Source organism: Cetorhinus maximus, chromosome 1 (assembly GCF_964194155.1).
Source record: "Cetorhinus maximus chromosome 1, sCetMax3.hap1.1, whole genome shotgun sequence".
NCBI classification, from domain to species: Eukaryota; Metazoa; Chordata; class Chondrichthyes; order Lamniformes; family Cetorhinidae; genus Cetorhinus; species Cetorhinus maximus.
In genome coordinates, this window is record NC_135879.1 from 222,892,528 (window position 1) to 222,910,601 (window position 18,074).

General features: G+C 41.9%; 1 protein-coding gene across 1 annotated transcript in view; it reads left to right on the forward strand.

Moving 5' to 3' along the window:
• ptcd3 (pentatricopeptide repeat domain 3) overlaps nucleotides 1-17,851 on the forward strand; it is a 49,158-nt gene extending 31,307 nt beyond the window's left edge. Inside the window, exons 16-24 of the mRNA XM_078553697.1 lie at nucleotides 1,014-1,042; nucleotides 2,292-2,398; nucleotides 6,855-6,933; nucleotides 9,116-9,206; nucleotides 9,309-9,394; nucleotides 14,741-14,883; nucleotides 16,463-16,504; nucleotides 16,666-16,824; nucleotides 17,542-17,851. Of these exons, the coding sequence (XP_078409823.1) occupies nucleotides 1,014-1,042; nucleotides 2,292-2,398; nucleotides 6,855-6,933; nucleotides 9,116-9,206; nucleotides 9,309-9,394; nucleotides 14,741-14,883; nucleotides 16,463-16,504; nucleotides 16,666-16,824; nucleotides 17,542-17,611 (806 nt within the window). The 3' untranslated portion in view covers nucleotides 17,612-17,851. The remainder of the gene's footprint in view (nucleotides 1-1,013; nucleotides 1,043-2,291; nucleotides 2,399-6,854; nucleotides 6,934-9,115; nucleotides 9,207-9,308; nucleotides 9,395-14,740; nucleotides 14,884-16,462; nucleotides 16,505-16,665; nucleotides 16,825-17,541) is intronic.
• The last annotated feature ends 223 nt before the right edge of the window (nucleotides 17,852-18,074 follow it).

An 18,074-nucleotide genomic window follows, 5' to 3' on the forward strand; every position in this document is an offset into this window, starting at 1 on the left:
CCTCCTCACGGTTCACAATTTTCCAAGAGGAATGAGGCATTTGTAGTTATGAGGATCTAGGGGTGGGTAGGAAACTGCAGCTCCTTGCAATTTTCATTGGGAGACGATGGTGTAGTGGTAATGTCATTGGACTAGTAATCCAGGGGCCCAGGCTAATGCTCTGGGGACATGGATTCAAATGCCACTACAGAAGCTGGTGGAATTTAAATTCAAGTAATAAAAACAAATCTGGAATTGAAAGCTAGTCTCAGTAGTGGTGACCACCATTACGACCACCATCTGCTTCATTAATGTTCTCTTGGGAAAGAAATCTGCTGCCCTTACCTGGTCTGGCCCATATGTGACCCCAGGCCCACAGTATTGTGGCTGACTCTTAACTGCCCTCTGAAATGGCCTAGTAAGCTACTCCGTTCAAGGGCAATTAGGATTGGGCAACAAATGCTGGCCTTGCCAGTGATGTCCATATCCCATGAAAAAAATTAATGCGGCGAGGATCTCCAAGAAGAAAGGGTGAGTAGGATTGTGTATTTGAACCGCAAATGGAAAGAAAGAGACACATTCATGTGCACTAATCAGTAACGGTGAGTGAGAAAATGTAACGGAAAATGTAGAGTTAAAAGCTAGAGGAGAGGCAGGGATTGCATTGGTTAAAAAGCTTTCAACACATGGCAGCAACATTACCATTGGCTATCGAAAATACTTCTTGTGTCATAGCATTGAGGTGAAATTATATAAGCCAAATTGTACAAGGAGTGCTGCTGAAGTGAAAGCTTGACTCAGTTGGAAGTATTCTTGTCTGTGAGTAAGGGGGCTGTGGAGTTGAGTCTCATGAGGAAATTGGAATGATACAATACTGAGATCGTGCTGCATTGTATATGAGACATTTGAACCAATTCCCAAATGAGCACAAAAGATCTCATGACATTGTTTGAGCCTGTCCATCATGCCTTCCTCTATTGAATTGACCCCACTAAAAATAAATGATTAACTGGTCTTGTTTTCTTTCTCTGCAGTGAACTTCTTTATCAGTGCTATGAGGCTGGTAAGTATTTAACTCTTTCTGGCATATCTGTACTTTCATAAATAAAGCAGCTGTTTCTTCCTCCTCCAATTGGAGTTGCTAGTTTAGGCTGCTCTTAGTGTGACTCTTAACTGCTTCCAGCGTACAGGCTTGTGAAGAATGAAATACTATATATTTATCTATAGTACCTGAGTTTGGGGGGGGGTGGGGTCATACTATCCTGAGCAGTGGGGGAAACTAATCCTTCTCTCTAAAGCTGGCTCTGTTGACCGCATTGCTCAACCTTTCAAATGGTCTTCCGACTTGGTGCAGCCTAATTTAAAGCAGCCCTGAAGTTTTTCTGTAACTGAAGCTAAATGCGATTGGTGTTTAAAGAGATGATGCAGTTGCAGAAACTTTATTGAACTACTTTTCACTCCTTTTTCCCAACAACCACCCCCCCCACCCTCCCCATGCCAACTCCTGCCATCAAAATAGCCTGAAAAATTAACAGTAGCTTTCCTGCATTTGCATTTATTCAGGTGCATCCCACTGTAGTTGTCATTAAAATATACTTTGTGATTGACAGAAAATATGAAGTATAATAGCTGGCCCAGGTGTTGCAGAATATGAAAATTGAGCCATGTTGGGTTGCCTGAGTGCGTCCATGGTATACAAGAGTTGGACACTTCCTAAAGCTTTGAGGCAATGTGGAGATTATTGTAACCAAATGAAGAGATACGGACATCTGTGAAGGGTTTAGAAAAGGACTACAGGAATCATTTCAAGCACTTGAGGCTGAGGAAGCTGAATCTATTCAATAGAAAATCATGATTAGGCATTGAAGCGAAGGAAGCTGATGTGAATGAAGAACAATTGTGAAAACTTGAAATGGGAGAACTGGGTATCATGACATTAATTAAACTTTCATTTAAGAATTACACCATGCTTGGAGGTGATTTCTGGAACACACTGCCACCAAGCAGGAAATTGGATCAGTTTCTCATTTTAGTGACTCTTTGAAAAGGCCAGTGGACAGGGCTGGGGGTGGGGTGGGAGAGATAAGGAGGGATGGTGAGACAGTAAGTCAGCCAGCTCTGTATACTTATCAAATTTGAAAATGCATCAACTGAGGGGATGGGATGGTCATTGCGTGCAAGCCACTTGTTCAAATTCCAGTAAATGATATTTTTGAAAAGAAAATTTTGTGAGCACTGAGGTAGATGTAAATGTTGCAAAGTCTGACGCATTCAAGTTCAAAATTTTCTTTTCTCTCGTTTCCTTCCTGCAGTGTTTTGATTTGAAAGACCTTGACGTGGCCTACAGATTACACAAGGTTCTTGAAACTGGGAACAACTGGATGTTATTGGGCGATTCTTATCAACAAAGTATTTATTAGTAAGAGCATTTGACGTTTGTTCACCAGATTGTTTTTAAAGTTTGCAGGCTTTTTAAAAAATTCCTTCATGGGATGTGGGCATCGCTGGCAATTTGTCACCCATCCCTAATTGCCCTTGAACTGAGTGGCTTGCTTGGCCATTTCAGAGGACAGCGAAGAGTCAACCACATTGCTGTGGGTCTGGAGTCACATGTATACCAGACTGGTTGAGGATGGCAGATTTCCTTCCCTAAAGGATATTAATAAACCAGAACGATTTTTACGACAATCAATGATAGTTTCATGGTCACCATTACTGATGTTAGCTTTTAATTCTAGATTTATTCATTAATTGAATTTAAATTCTACCAGCTGCTGTGGTGGGATTTGAACCCACATCCCTAGGGCCTTAGTTTGGGCTTCTGGTTCAGTCATCCAGTGACTTTGCCACAATGCCCCTATTTGGTAATCCGGCACCGTTTTTAATACAGTTTTTTTTTGTCCTTTTAATTTCTAATTTATTCATTTTTATTTATTTATATACTTTATCCTTTTTCCCCAACCACCACCACCCCCCCCAACACACACACACACAGGGTTATCTCACTTGTTTCCATGTTGTGCTTTCACAGAGTGCTGACCCTTGTTCATCAATTAACACATTCAACTATCTTACCTTTTATGCCACTATCAGGACCTTCTTTAGTCTTTAACACTTCCTTTTCTTGTGTCCGTGACAATTTTGTCAGCCTCTCCTGAGCTCCCGCCTCATAGATGTTTACAGCACAGAAGGAGGCCATTCGTCCCATCATGTCTGTGCCAGTCAACAAAGATCTGACTACACTAATCCCATTTTCCAGCGCTTGGCCCATAACCCTGGAGGCTTTGGCAATGCAAGTGAATATCTAAATACTACTTAAGTGTTACTCAAGCACCCTTTCAGGCAGTGAGTTCCAGACTCCCACCACCCTCTGGGTGAAAAAAATGCTCCTCAACTCCCCTCTTCGCCTTCTACCCCTTACCTTAAATCTATGTCCCCTGGTTACTGACCCCTCTACTAATGGAAAAAGTGCCTTCCTATCCACCCTATCTATGTCCCTCATAATCTTATACGTCTCCATCTTATACCTCTCAACCTTTGCTGTTCCAAGGAAAACAAGCCCAGCCTATACAATCTTTCCTCATAGCTCAGACCCTCCAGCCCAGGCAACATCCTGGTAAATCTCCTCTGCACCCTCTCCAGTGCAATCACATCCTTCCTATAATGTGGCGACCAGAACTGCACGCAGTACTCCAGTTGTGGCCTAACCAGTATTTTATATGGTTCCAGCATAACCTCACTGCTCGTGTATTCTATGCCTCTGCTAATAAAGGCAAGTATCCCATATGCCTTCTTAACCACCTTATCTACCTGCCCTGCTACCTTCAAGGATCTGTGGATATGCACACCAAGGTCCCTCTGATCTTCAGTACTTTCCAGGGTCCTGCCATTCATATTGTAATCCCTTGCCTTGTTAGCCTTCCCTAAGTGCATTATCTTGCACTTTTCCGGGTTGAATTCCATTTGCCACTGCTCTGCCCACCTGACCAGTCCATTGATATCATCCTGCAGTTTACGGCTATCCTCCTCACTATTTACCACCCTACCAATTTTCATGTCATCTGCGAACTTCTTGATCATACCCCCTACATTTAAGTCCAAATCATTTATGTACACCACAAGCAGCAAGGGCCCCAGCACCAAGCCCTGCGGAACCCACTGGAAACAGACTTCCAGTCACAGAAACATCCCTCTACCATCGCCCTTTGCTTCCTGCCTCTCAGCCACCTTTGGATTCAACGTGCCACTTTGCCTCGGATCCCGTGGACTCTGACTTTCTTGACCAGTCTGCCATGAGGGTCCTTATCAAAAGCCTTGCTAAAGTCCATGTAGACCACATCAAATGCACCTTCCATTTTGCTCCATCCACTCCTAAATAGTATAAAATCCATCACGTTCTACTTCTCTTTAGCTTTGAAGAAAAGTCATATGGACTCGAAACATTAACTTTGTTTCTGCCTCCACAGATGCTGCCAGACCTGCTGGGTTTTTCCAGCATTTTCTATTTTTATTTTAGGTTTCCAGCACCCACAGTATTTTGCTTTTATCTTAACTTCAGTTTGGCCATCCTAGTCCCAGAGGTTAAATCTAATTGAAAGCCAGACGATGTTGTGAATCACATGGACATTCTGTCGAACTGGATTTGAAAGGTCCTTTAGGGAAGGAAATTACCTTAAGATAAAAGAAAAATACTGCAGATGCTGGAAATCCAAAATAAAAAGAGAAAATGCTGGGAAAACGTAGGAAATTACCATACCCAGTCTGGCCTACATGTGACTCCACAGCCCTCTGAAATGGCCTAGCATGCCACTCAGTTCATGGGCAGTTGGGGGTGGGCAACAAATGCTGGTCTTGCCAGCAATGCCCATATCCCATGAAAGAATTTTTGTTTTTAAATGTTGTGGGTGTGTTATAAGGAAGTGAAATTTGAGTGAGGAAATCCTTAACCTCAGGGATAGTTAGTGACTATTTATATATAGTAGCACCCTTTTTAGGGTCATAAAAAGAGAAAAGAGGGATAGAGAATTTCCAGGGTTCAAGACCAAGGCAGCTGGACGCATGACCACCATTGGTGGGACAAAGGAAATCGGAAATGTGCAGGAGGCCAGAATAGGAGGAGCACACAGAAATGGATGTTGGGTATCAGAGAAAGGAATCCTGAATAAGACCAATTTAATTTTGGTACCCACTTTAAAATTAGGATCTGAAGGCTTCGCACTGAGATAATCCCATTCTTGTGCATCAATCTTGTACATTAAGTTGGAGAATTCTAGTGCACAGACTGAATTCCAACATTTTCATTTTTTGCATTAGAGTTTGTTCATCAAGCACTTTATTCTCGCTTCAGAACTAATGATACCTCTGGTCAGGCTGTTCCAGTACAGCTGCAGCACTGACATCTGGGACAATGTGGAAAATTGCCCAGGTATGTCATGTCAACAAATAGCAGGACAAATCTAACCTGGTCAATTACTGCCTGATCAACCTACTGTCCATCCAGAACAAAGTGTTGGAAGGGGTCATCGATAGTGCTATCAAAAAGCACTTACTCAGCAATATCCTGCTCATTGACATTCAGTTTGGGGTCTGCTAGGACGACTCAGCTCCTGACCTCATTACAGCCTTGGTCCAAACATGGACAAAAGAGCTGAACTGAACTGATGGTGAGGTGAGAGTGACTGTCCTTGACATCAAGGCAACATTTGACTGAGTGTGGCATGAAGGAGCCCTAGTAAAATTGAAGCCAGTGGAGTTCAGGGGGAAAATACTTCACTGGGTGGAGTCATACCACCCACAGAGGAAAAAGTGGTTGTTGGAGGTCAATCATCTCAGCCCCAGGACATGACTGCAGGAGTTCCTCAGGGTAGTGTCCTGGGCCCAACCATCTTCAACTGCTTCATCAATGACCTTCCCTCCATGATAAGGTCAGAAGCAGTCCCATGTCCATATGCAGCAAGAGCTGGACAACATTCAGGTTTGGGCTGAGTGGTAAGTGACATTCGTGCCACACAAGTGCCAAGCAATGATCATTTCCGAGTGAGAACCGAACCATCTCCCCTTGACATTCGATGGCACTGCCATCGCTGAATCCCCCACCATCAACATCCAGGGGGAGACCAGAGACTGAACTGAACCAACTACATAAAAACTGTGGCTACAAAAAAACTGGTCAGAGGCTGGTTAAGCTGCAGTGAGCAGCTCACCTCCTGACTCCCCAAACCTGTCCAATAAATATTGTCCTTTTACAGTGATATCCACATTCCGTCAATTAATTTTTTTTAAATCAAAAAAAGAATTACAGCTATTTTATAACTCCTGTGATGCGCCTTGGACAGTTTACTACAATAGTTAATGAAGGTAGATTGGGGAGGTTGGGACTGTTTTCCTTGGAGAAAAGGAGGCTGAGAGGACATTTGATAGAGGCATTCAAAATCATGAGGGGTCTGGACAGAATAGGTAGGGAGAAACTGTTCCCACTCAAAAGGATAGAGAACCAGAGGGGACAGATTTAAAGTAATTGAGGTAAAGGAAGCAAAAGCAATGTGAGGAAAAGCTCTTTCATTAAGCAAGTGGTTAAGGCCTCGAATGTTCTGCCTGAGTGTGTGGTGGGGGCAGGTTCAACCAAAGTATATTCAAGAGGTAATTAGAGTATTATCTGAAAAGGAAGAATATATGCAGGGTTATGGGGAGAAGGCAGGAGAAAAGGAGATAAAGAAGGCACTAAGTGAGTTGCTCATTCGGAGAGCCAGTGCAGACACGATGGACTGAATGGCCTCCTGTGTTGTAACAATTCTGTGGTAAAGGTGCTATATGAATGCAGGTAGTTGTTGCTGATAAACATTAAAATGCTTAATAAATTTGTTTTTAATTCTCAGTGGGAGATTCTTTAACATCTTGTGCATGATGGAGAGCATTGACGTGGTTCTCAAGTGGTATAAAGCCCTCATTCCATCGGTAAGTCTGTTTTACAACCCTTTTAATAGTTAACAACTCCCAGCTGATAAGCAACTGAAGTACTGATTTTTGGTTCTGAAGATAAATTAAATTTTTTTAAATTTGGAAGCTGGTTTTGAAACCTGAAAATGCTCAGAACACATACACTTATAATTGATAAGCGTCTGAAAGAGAAAAGTTTGGGTGAGTTCTTCTCCCAGGATCAGAGCTAGGGCTTTATCCCAGTGACTGGGAAAATCGGAGAGGGCATGGGGCGGGTGTAGAAAATGGACAAGGGATAAAGATCACTAAAGAAATCATATTAGGAATTAGTATGGGACTAAAAACTGACAATTCCCCATGAACTGATAGCCTGCATCCAAAGAAAGTGGCTACAGAGGTAGTGGATGCATTGTTGTAATCTTCCAAAATTTCCTAGATTCTAGAAAGTTCCCAGCAAATTGGACAACCATTAAATGTTTAAGAAAGGAGGGAGGCAGAAAGCAGGAAACTGTAGGCCAGTTAGCCTAATACCTGTCATTGGAAAAATGCTGGAATCAATTACTAAGGCAGTGGTAGCAGGACATTTAGACAAAAACTGGCAGAGTCAACGTGGTTTATGAAAAGGAAATTGCGTTTGACAAATTTATTTGTGCTTTGAGGATGTAACAAGCAGGGTGGATAAAAGGGAGCCAGTAGATGTGGTATATTTGGATTTCCTAAAGGCTTGCGTTAAGGTGCCGTATAAAAGATTACTACATAAGCTCGTGGTATTTGTGGCAAGATATTGGGATGGATAGTGGATTGACCAACTAACAGGAAACAAAGTCGGAATAAATGAGTCATTACAGGTTGACAAACTGCAACTAGTGGAGCGCCACAGGGATCAGTGCTGGAGTCTCAACTATTTACCATCTATGTTAATGACTTGAATGACGGGACTGTGTATTGTAGCCAAATTTGCTGATGGTACAAAGATAGGAGGGAAAGCTAGTTGTGGGGAGGCCACGAGAGTCTGCAAAGGTTTATATATATGTTAACTGTGTGGGCAAAAATTTGGCAGATGGAATATAATGTGTAAAATGTGAAGTTGTCCACTTTGGCAGGAAGAATAAAAAAGCAGAATATTATTTAATTGGAGAAAGACTAGAATGCTGCAGTACAGAGGGACCTGGGCGTCCTTGAATATGAATCACAAAAAGTTAGCATGCAGGTACAGCAAGTAATTACGAAGACAAATGGAATGTTGGCCTTTATTGCAAGGGGTGGAGTTTAAAAGTATGAAACTCTTGCTACAGTTGAACAGGGCATTGGTGAGACAGTACCAAGAGCATTATGTAACAGTTTTGGTCCCTTTTAATTAAGGGGGGGATATACTCGCATTGGAAGCCGTTCAAAGAAGATTCACTTGTTTGATTCCTAGGATGAAGGGATTTTCTTAAGAGGGAAGGTCGAGCAGCTTGGGCCTATACTCATTCGAGTTTAGAAGAATGACAGGTGATCTTGTGGAAATATATATATGATATATATGATTTTATGGGGACTTGACAGGGTAGATGCTGAGAGGATGTTTCCTCTTGTGGGGGAATCTAGAACTAGGGAACACAATTTCAGGGGGCTGTTAGCCTTTGGAATTCTCTAGCCCAGAGAGCAGTGGAGGCTGGTCATTGACTATATTCAAGGCCTAATTAGATTTTTGATCTACAGGGGAATCATTGGTTATGGGGGCACGCAGGAAAGTGGAGTTAAAGCCACAGTCAGATCTTATTGAGTGACAGAGCAGACTCGAGACCAAATGGCCTATTCCTCCTGTTTATGTTCTTAAGGAAAAAAAGGCTTGGTAGGATACGAATGGACCAGCAGGAGTAATCCCATTTATAAACCTTGGGGAAGGAGTTAGAAAATGGCATTGTGTAGATAAAGAGCAGGAGATCAGAGGCTGTTAGTGGAGGGGGCAAGGAGAGTGGTATGGCTTATGTTCAATAGTGAGGGAGATGGGAAGAGGAGCTATATAAGTGTCTGTTTTGTTCGTGGGGGACATTTAGCTTCCAGTTTGTAGCCTTGGCGTAGGATATTGTCTTTTCTGAATCTACTTGACTGCGTGTTTCCAATGTTTTAATTTTTTAGTGAATGTTACATTTGATAGAACTGCAGGAAACGTTTCATTTGAGAAATACTGAAGTGCAATTTTTTCTTTTTACAGCTCTACTATCCTAACGTACAAGGTATGAAGGATCTGCTCCAGGCATTGGATACAGAGAATCATTTGCACCTGATTCCACGTGTCTGGAAAGGTCAGTGTTGCCTGTTTGACCATTTGAAGGAATGAAGAAAAATTAAAGTTTACAACCCTTAAATCAAGGTTGAGGTGTTAGTATTTTGATTCTTTCACACAGACATTAAGCAACTTGGTCACAGTAACAAGCAGGATCTTGTGGAGGAGGTGCTTGAACTGATGGGTCGTGACAAACACAGTCCAGAGGTAAGAAAGATTCCTTGGAACAACTTTGTTGATCGTTGGTGCATTTTTTTAAATTTGGCCTTTTACGAGTGTGGATATCCCTGGCTGGGCCAGCATTTATTGCTCACCCCCAATTCCCCTTGACAAGGTGGTGGTGAGCTGTCATCTTCAGCTGCTGCTGTCCCTGTGGTGTAAGTACACCCACAGTGCTGTTAGGGAGGGAGTTCCAGCGACACTGAAGGAATGGTGATATAGTCCCAAGTCAGGATGGGGATGGGGTGTGTGGCTTGGAGGGGAATTTGTGGGTGGTGGTGTTCCCATGCATCTTCTGCCCCTGTCCTTCTAGCTGGTAGAGGTCACAGGGTTGGAAGGTGCTGTCGAAGGAGCCTTGGTGAGTTGCTGCAGTACATTTTGTAGGAACAAACGTAGAATTTAGGAGCAGGAGTAGGCCATTTGGCCCCTCGAGCCTGCTCCGCCATTCAATAAGATCATGGCCGACCTGAATTTAACCTCAACCCCATATTCCTGCCTACCCCAATAACCTTTCACTCCCTTGTTAATCAAGAATCTATCTAGCTCTGTCTTAAAAATATTCAAAGGCTCTGCTTCCACTGCCTTTTGAGGAAGATTTCCAAAGACTCTACCCTCCAAGATAGAAAATTTCTCCTAATCTCTGTCTTAATTGAGCGACTCCTTATTTTTAAACAGTGACCCTTAGTTCTAGATTCTCCCACAAGAGGAAACATCCTCTCCACAACCACTCTGTCCAAACCATTCAGGATCTTAAAGGTTTCAAGCAAGTCGCCTCCTACTCTTCCAAATTCCAGTGGATACAAGCGTAACCTGTCCAACTTTTCCTCATAAGACAACCTGCCCATTCCTGATATTAATCTAGTAAACCTTCTCTGAAATGTTTCTTATGCATTTACCTCTTTTTTAAAATAGGAGACCAGTACTGTACGCAATACTCCAGATGTGGTCTCACCAATGCCCTGTACAACTGAAGCATAACTTTAGTAATCCAATCCCCTCACAATAAATGATAACATTCTATTAGCTTTCCTAATTACCTGCTGTACCTGCATACTAGCCTTTTGTAATTCATGCACTAGGACATCCAGACCGCTCTGAATCTCAGAGCTCTGCAATCTCTCACCATTTAGATAATAAGCATTTTTTATTCTTCCTGCCAAAATGAACAATTTCACATTTGCCCATATTATACTCCCCTTGCCAGATCTTTATCCACTCACTTAACCTATGTCCCTTTGTAGCTTCTTATGCCCTCTTCACAATTTACTTTCCTACCTATTTTTGTCGTCAGCAAATTTAACAACCATTCCTTTGCTCTCTTCATCCGAGTTATTTATATAAATTGTAAAAAGATGAGGCCCCAGCACTGACCCCTGTGACACAGCACACTTCACATCCTGCCAAACAGAAAAAGACCCATTTACACCTCCTCTCTGCTTCCTGTTAGCTAGCCAGTCTTCTATCCATGCCAATTTATTACCCCCTGCACCTTGAGCTTTTATTTTCCGCAATATCTTTGATGTGGCATTTTATCAAATGCCTTTTGGAAATCTAAGTACGGTACATCCACCGGTTGCCCTTTATCCACAGCACATGTGACTCCGTCAAAGAACTTCAATAAATTGATTAAGCCTGATTTCCCTTTCACAAAACCATGTTGACTCTGCCTGATTGACTTGAATTTTTCTAAGTGCTCTGCTATAATATCTTTAATAATAGTTTCTTAGTGTTCTACTATAATATCTTTAATAATAGCTTCTAACATTTTCCCTATGACAGATGTTAGGCTAACCGGCCTGTAGTTTACTGATTTCCGTCTCCCTCCCTTTTTGAATAAAGCAGTTACATTCGCTATTTCCCAATCTAATGGAACCTTTCCCAAATCTAGGGAATTTTGGAAAATTAAAGCTAATGCATCAAATATTTCACGAGCCACTTCTTTCAAGACCTTAGGGTGAAGTCCATCCGGACCTGGGGATTTGTCAGCCCGCGGCCCCAACAATTTTTTCAATACCATTTACCTGGTGATTATAATTTCCTCGAGTTCCTTCCTCCCTCCCTTCCATTTCCTGATTTACAATTATTTCATGGATGTTACTTGTGTCCTCTATAGTGAAGACCAAAACAAAATACCTGTTTCATTCATCCACCATCTCCCTACTTTCTATTATCAATTCCCCAGATGCATTTTCTATCAGACCAACACTCACATTAACTCTCTTCTTTAAATATCTATAGAGACTCTTGCTATCCGTCTTCAGCTAGCTTTCTCTCGTACTCTTAATTTTTTTCCTCCTTGTTAATCTTTTTGCCATTCTTTGTTGTTCTTTATATTCTTTCCAATCTTCTGACCTGCCACACGTCTTCAACTTTTTTGGTTAACCACGGATGTTAGGCCCTCCCCTTGGAATTTTTCTTTCTGATTGGAATGTATCTATTCTGCGTATTCTGAAATATCCCTTTAAATTTCTGCCACTGAACTTCTATTGACCTATCCCTTAACCTCATTCGCCAGTTCACTTTAGCTAGCTCCACTTTCATAGCCTCATAATTGCCCTTATTTAAGTTTAAAATACTAGCCTTGGACCCACTCATTTCTCACTCAAAACGAATATAAAATTCAATCACATTATGATTGCTGCTACCTAGGGGTGCCTTCACTATGAGGTCATCAATTAATCCTATCTCGTTGCACAATACTAGGTCTAGTATAGCCTGCTGTCTGGTTGACTCCAGAACATGCTGTTCTAAGGAACTAAGAGAACATTATCTGAACTCCTCATTTACCCTACCTTTGCCCAGATGGGGTACACTGCTTTCGTTGTGTACGGTGGTGGAGAGAGTGGATGTTGAACGTAGTGGATGGGGTGCACATCAAGCGAGCTGCTTTGCCCTGGAAGGTGTCATGCTTGTGTGTTGTTGGAGCTGTACTCATTCAGGCAAGTGGAGAGTATTCCATCACACTTCTGACTTGTGCCTTGTGGATAGTGGACAGGCTTTGGGGAGTCCGGAGGTGAGTTACTCACCGCAGGGTTCCTAGCCTCTGACCTACACTCGTTGCCACAGTATTTATATGGCTGGTCCAGTTCAGTCAACGGAAATCCCCAGGGTGCTGATAATTGATATTTAACTTCTTTCTTGAATTGTGTGGCTATGATTGCCACATATTAAGTTTAGAAAGTAGAAAAATATAAATGAATTGAAGTGGATGTCCCATTATATATAGGTAGAGAGAATAATGCAGCAATACTTGGAGATTTGAACTTCAACACGTATAAGTATTGCACGCAAGTGGCTGACCTTATTTTTACCCATTCCTAGTTGCCCTGAGAAGGTGTTGGACTATCTTGAACTGCTGCTGTCCTTGTAGTGATGTTGCTCCTGAAGTAGTAGGAATGCCATAGTTTTTGACCCAGTGACAATCAAACCACTATGAAGTGGAGGGATATTGGGGATTTGGGTAGACATATATTTTAACATGTCCAGTCATTATAGAACAGTGATCAAATGAGCAATGGCGTTGCTAAATTTTTCAGCCATAACCATGGAGTGTATGCAAAGAATATCTTGTTAAAACTGTACAGTGCTCTGGTCAGACTGTACCTTTTGCCCAGCAAAACACACACGGTCATATTGAAGCCCAAGAGGCAGTGCAGAGCATCAAGGAATGACTTTAAGATGAGACAAATATCAGTCACCCTTGAAAAGAGATTGAGAGAAGTCCTCATCAAGGTATTTAAAATCGTAGACAGTATAGAAAAGGTCAATCCAGAATATTGTCATGATTTATTTGAATAGGATTAAGGGTGCAAAAGGCAAATTTAGAATTGTGTTCAACAGCATTAACCACTTGCATTTGTGCTATTTAAAGGATAAAACATCCCCTACAGGGCCATAAGGAAAAATGGGCACCAAGCTAAAGAAGGCATGATTTAAAAGGGGCAACCAATTGATCAAAGAGGAGGAGAGAGGGGATGAGGGATTTGGAAATGGGTGGAGGGGCCCAGAGCCTGGCACCTGGGCACTGAAGGCATGGCTGCCAATGGCTGGGTGAAAAAATGAGGGTGTGGTGGTGTTGGAAAGAACCTAGTTAGAACAAAGGAGAGTTTGGGGGTGAGGCTTGTAAAACAGGGTTTCGGGTTTAGGAAGGGCATAGCTTTTGGGATGGCCTCACCAGGAGAATTTGGATTCTTGGGGAGCCAGAATGCTGCGTTGATCAGAACAGCCTGGGAAAATGGGGAAAATAGGACTTGGTGTGGGATGGGATATGGGTGGCAGAGTTTTAACTGAGCAGAGGATGAAGGATGGGAGGCTAGCCAAGGAAGAGCAATTTGAGTTAGGAGGTGGCAATAGCAGATGACCAGAGGCAGAGGTGATGACGTTATCAATTTTGGAAGTGGATGTCTTTTTTCTCTAATTGACCAGATATAGGATAGACCTTCAAATCGGGTTCTATCAGTTGCTCTGTTTGCAAACAGTCTGGTTCAGCCTGACCAGTGACAGAGGAAGGGATGGAGTCCATTGCAAAGGTGTGCAGTTTGAGCAATGGCTATAATTTCAACCCCTCACAGAATGAGGAATAGACTTCCAGGCAGAGTGCATGCTATGAATTCATTCTATTTGGATGAGCTTAAATGGGCCGAATGGTCCTTATCCGTATCTATCCTGTGATACTAAATTTAAATGCAAGATGATTATAGTCCAACAGTTGAAGCAAAAATAAAGTGATTAATGGTAACGTCCAACAGTTGTATCAACAAAGTCTAAAGTTTTATTAGAATGAGTGTTGATGAAGACTAACCAGTGAAGGACATGAGGCTGGATTTTTGACAGGGGCACTTGGGTTATATAATTTACAATAGGAAGAATCTTGAGCACATTTATCGGTTTTTGAAGGATTGGTGCAATGAGGAACAATTAACCGGAGGGAATTACAGACTGGCATGAGTCTAAAAAACAGGCTGAACTAGACTGTTTGCAATTGGAGCAATGGGTGGAACCCAATTTGAAGGTCTCGCCCCATATCTGCTCAATTAGAATCAGGAATGTTAATGTGTTTAGTAATGTTACCTGTACCCACTTGGATAGGACATTCCAGCTTAGAATAATCCTTCTGGTATGAAAGGTTGTTTATCTGATATCAAGTCGTGGATGAGCCAAACCTTTCTGAAATTTAACATTGGAAAGATCAATGGCATCTCATTCTGATCCTGTCAAAACTCTGCCTGTTTTTCCCAATTCCATCATTCCTGGGTTGGAAGGGAGATGAGATCCCCAGTATACATTGAGGTACTACATACAGATATTTAAATTAGCCTGTGGATTTCTTTACAGTTGCAAGTTGTATTTGCTGACTGTGCCCTGGATATGAAGGCTGCCTATAAACGGGACCAATTCCGTAACGTAACATGGACAGCTACTTCTTTGGGAAATATGACTGCTGTGCTCTTAAGAGGAGGTCGAACTCAAGATGCTTGGTGAGCATTCTGGAGATTAATTTATGGCTGACCGAAACCTACTTTAAATGACTATATGTTAATGCAGAAGAAAGAATTGAATGATTAGCTATTAAAATACTGTGTTTTGAAAGTGAGAATTGAGGGTCACAAATTATATATCAATAATATAAAGGAGGAGAAGACTAGATTAATGAGTCTTTGACTGGTGGGCTAACACCGTTCCTTCACTTCTGTCAGGTGCCTGGATTCGGCATCAGCTAATGGAAATCATGTCACCTCTCTGTAAGGGTTCTCTTAAAAGTTTGGAAACTCAACACAAAAATTCTAGGAGTATGATGCCGTGACATCAAACTTGCCCTAGATACCCAAGTGATAGTCTCACTCAGGGATCAGTGCAGCAGCAGATGCTCTTCAGATATTTGGAATTAAGCTTTCTTTGAGGAAAAGTGAAGGGAGTTTAATTCAGTCGTTGCCTGTGCTTCACTGGCTGTCCTGGAAATGCTTAGTGGTGAAGTGTTTTCTCATCCAAACTGATCTCATAACAATAGGTGTCAAACAAGAAAATGTTCCATTCCCCCACCATTCCTTGCTCATCGACAATTGCTTTTGAAAATGTGTATGATGGAAACTTTCTGTAGAATGAAATAGAATCCACAGCACAAACGGGTCACTCGGTCCAATTGATCCAAGGTTTATACTCTTCCCATTCTTCCATCCTACTCCCATGTCCCTCTATTTCCTCCTCACTCGTTTCAACATCTGCTTAAATGTATCAATGCCAACTTCAACCATTCCATGTGGCAACAAGCTTCATGTTCTCATTATTCATGTAAAGACTTTTGTCCTAAATTAATTATTTGATCTGTTAGTGCCTATCTTTTAATTAGGCCTCCTTTGCTCTTGACTCACTCACAAGCAGAAACTGGTTCTCCACATCAATTCTGTTAAACCCCTTCATAATTTTGAAAACCTCTATCCAGCCTCTTTTTGGACCAGGGCTACAGATCATTCATTTTCCTGAGCTGCTGTGGGCACTTGTTTCATCTCCCCGTGGTACCCCAAAATGAATTTACTCATGAAGGGTTTTGAAAGAGCAGTTAAGGAAACAATGTTTTCAGTGGTAGAAGGGTTGGTAATCATAGGGCTCACATTTAAAGTAATTGGCAGACAAACCAGAGGTGACATGAGAATTTTTTTAATACACCGTGACTATTGTGATCTGGAGTGGACTGCCTGAGAAAGGATGATGGGAGCTGATTCAATGGTTGCTTTCAAAAGGGAATTGGACAAATACTTGAAAGGGGAAAAAAAAAATGACAGGGGCACTGAGAGTGGGATTAATTGGATAGCTCTGCCATAGAGCTGGCATAGGCACAAAATGCCAAATAACTTCTCTCTCTCTGCTCTAAATTTAGTGAGTGCAGGGTGGACAGGAGATCCTACTGAATAACTACAGCATTTCCCATGCTCCGTAACTCTGGATATTTGTGGATCGCCTGCAATCTCATCCAGTGACAATTTCAACCCCAAAAAAGGCAATTTTTGACTTTAAATAGTCAATGATGTGTATGCAATAACTTGTTGTCTTTATTGCCAGGGGGATGCTGCAACTTTTTAAAACTAACAACAGGGTTCCTGGGTAAGTTGTCTCTTGTCAATGTTCAACAATTCAAATTAATGCCACTTGGATCTGTAAACTTCAAAATGAAGGGAGGAAAACTCCCTTAGCAATTGCTTAGTGTGTTTTTGAAATTCCACAGGGGTGCTTTTCTGAAGTGTCTCTATCTTTTTTTAATTCAGTAAAGCACTACTGGATGAGTTTTTGGACCACGCTAAGGAAAGCTGTAACAAGGCTCTGGCTCTTGACTTGGTGAAGCTGGCCGGTGCGTTCAGTTTACCTGCAACATCAGAGTTGTTTGACCGGGTGATGAAGGATTTTGAGCTGACTGATGAAGAGAAGTAAGTCTGTCTGCTTGTCATAATTCACACTTGTAACCAGTGTTTTCAGCATAATTTTCTTTTTTAGTGTGACAGAGGGTAAAGTGCATGTTCTACCTCACTTGCACCAATCCACATTCTGTGCCTATTCTGCACTGGGTGTATGTAGTATGATGGAATGCTCTCCACTTGCCTGGATGAATGCAGCTCCAAAACACCCAAGAAACTTGACGCAATCCAGGACAAAGCACCCCATCCACAAACATTCACTCCCTCCACCACCGACGCGCAGTAGCAGCAGTGTGTACCATCTACAAGATGCACTGCAGCAACTCACCAAGCCTCCTTAGCGCCTTCCAAATCCACGACCACTACCATATAGAGGGACAAGGGCAGCAGATGGATGGGAACACAGCTACCTGGAAGTTCCCCTCCAAGTCACTCACCATTCTGACTTGGAAATTTATCGCCGTTTCTTCACTGTCGCTGGGTCAAAATCCTGGAACTCCCTTCCTAACACCACATTGGCTGCAGCTGTTAACGAAAGCAACTCACGACCACCCTCTCAAGGGCAACTAGGGTTAGGCAATATAAAAAAAAATGCTGGCCGAGCCAGCAACGCCCACATTCCATGGATGATTTTTTTTTAAATGGCAAAGAATTGAGATTTGTTGCAAAGCAAGATTGTGGGTTTTGTAAAGCTTTAATTTTTTTTCCTTTTTTTTTACAAATAAACAGAGGATCACTGGAAGTGCTGAATGCCACCAGCAGCGACAGTAGTGACAGCAGTGATAGTGACCAAGAATAACATTTTGAGCATCCTGGGTTTATCAAATGTTGTTCTGTTAAACACAAGAATGATTGCTCAAGGATTGACCTTGGTATTTGTTCACAACATGTAACCTCTGCACTGGACTGAGTGTGGCACAGATATTGATGCATTGAAATAATCTTCCACCTTTTACAGTTTTATCTGCTGTATTATTAATGCCATACTACATAATGATGTAAGTTTTAAGTATATGGAACATTAAAAAAAGTGACATAAAATTGACACACTCAGTTGCTGCTGTAATTCTGTTGATGACATGTTGAAAGTCAAAGATATTTAGCTATCTGTTTTATGTAATTCCCAACTTCTTCACAGGCACATCAGATGACCAGTGCCATTGTAACACTGAAAGCTTAGAAGTTTCAGATTAAATTCTGTGCTGCCAATGATCAAAAGCCTAACAACCCATTTAGCTCTATATTAGTAAGGCCAACAAGCT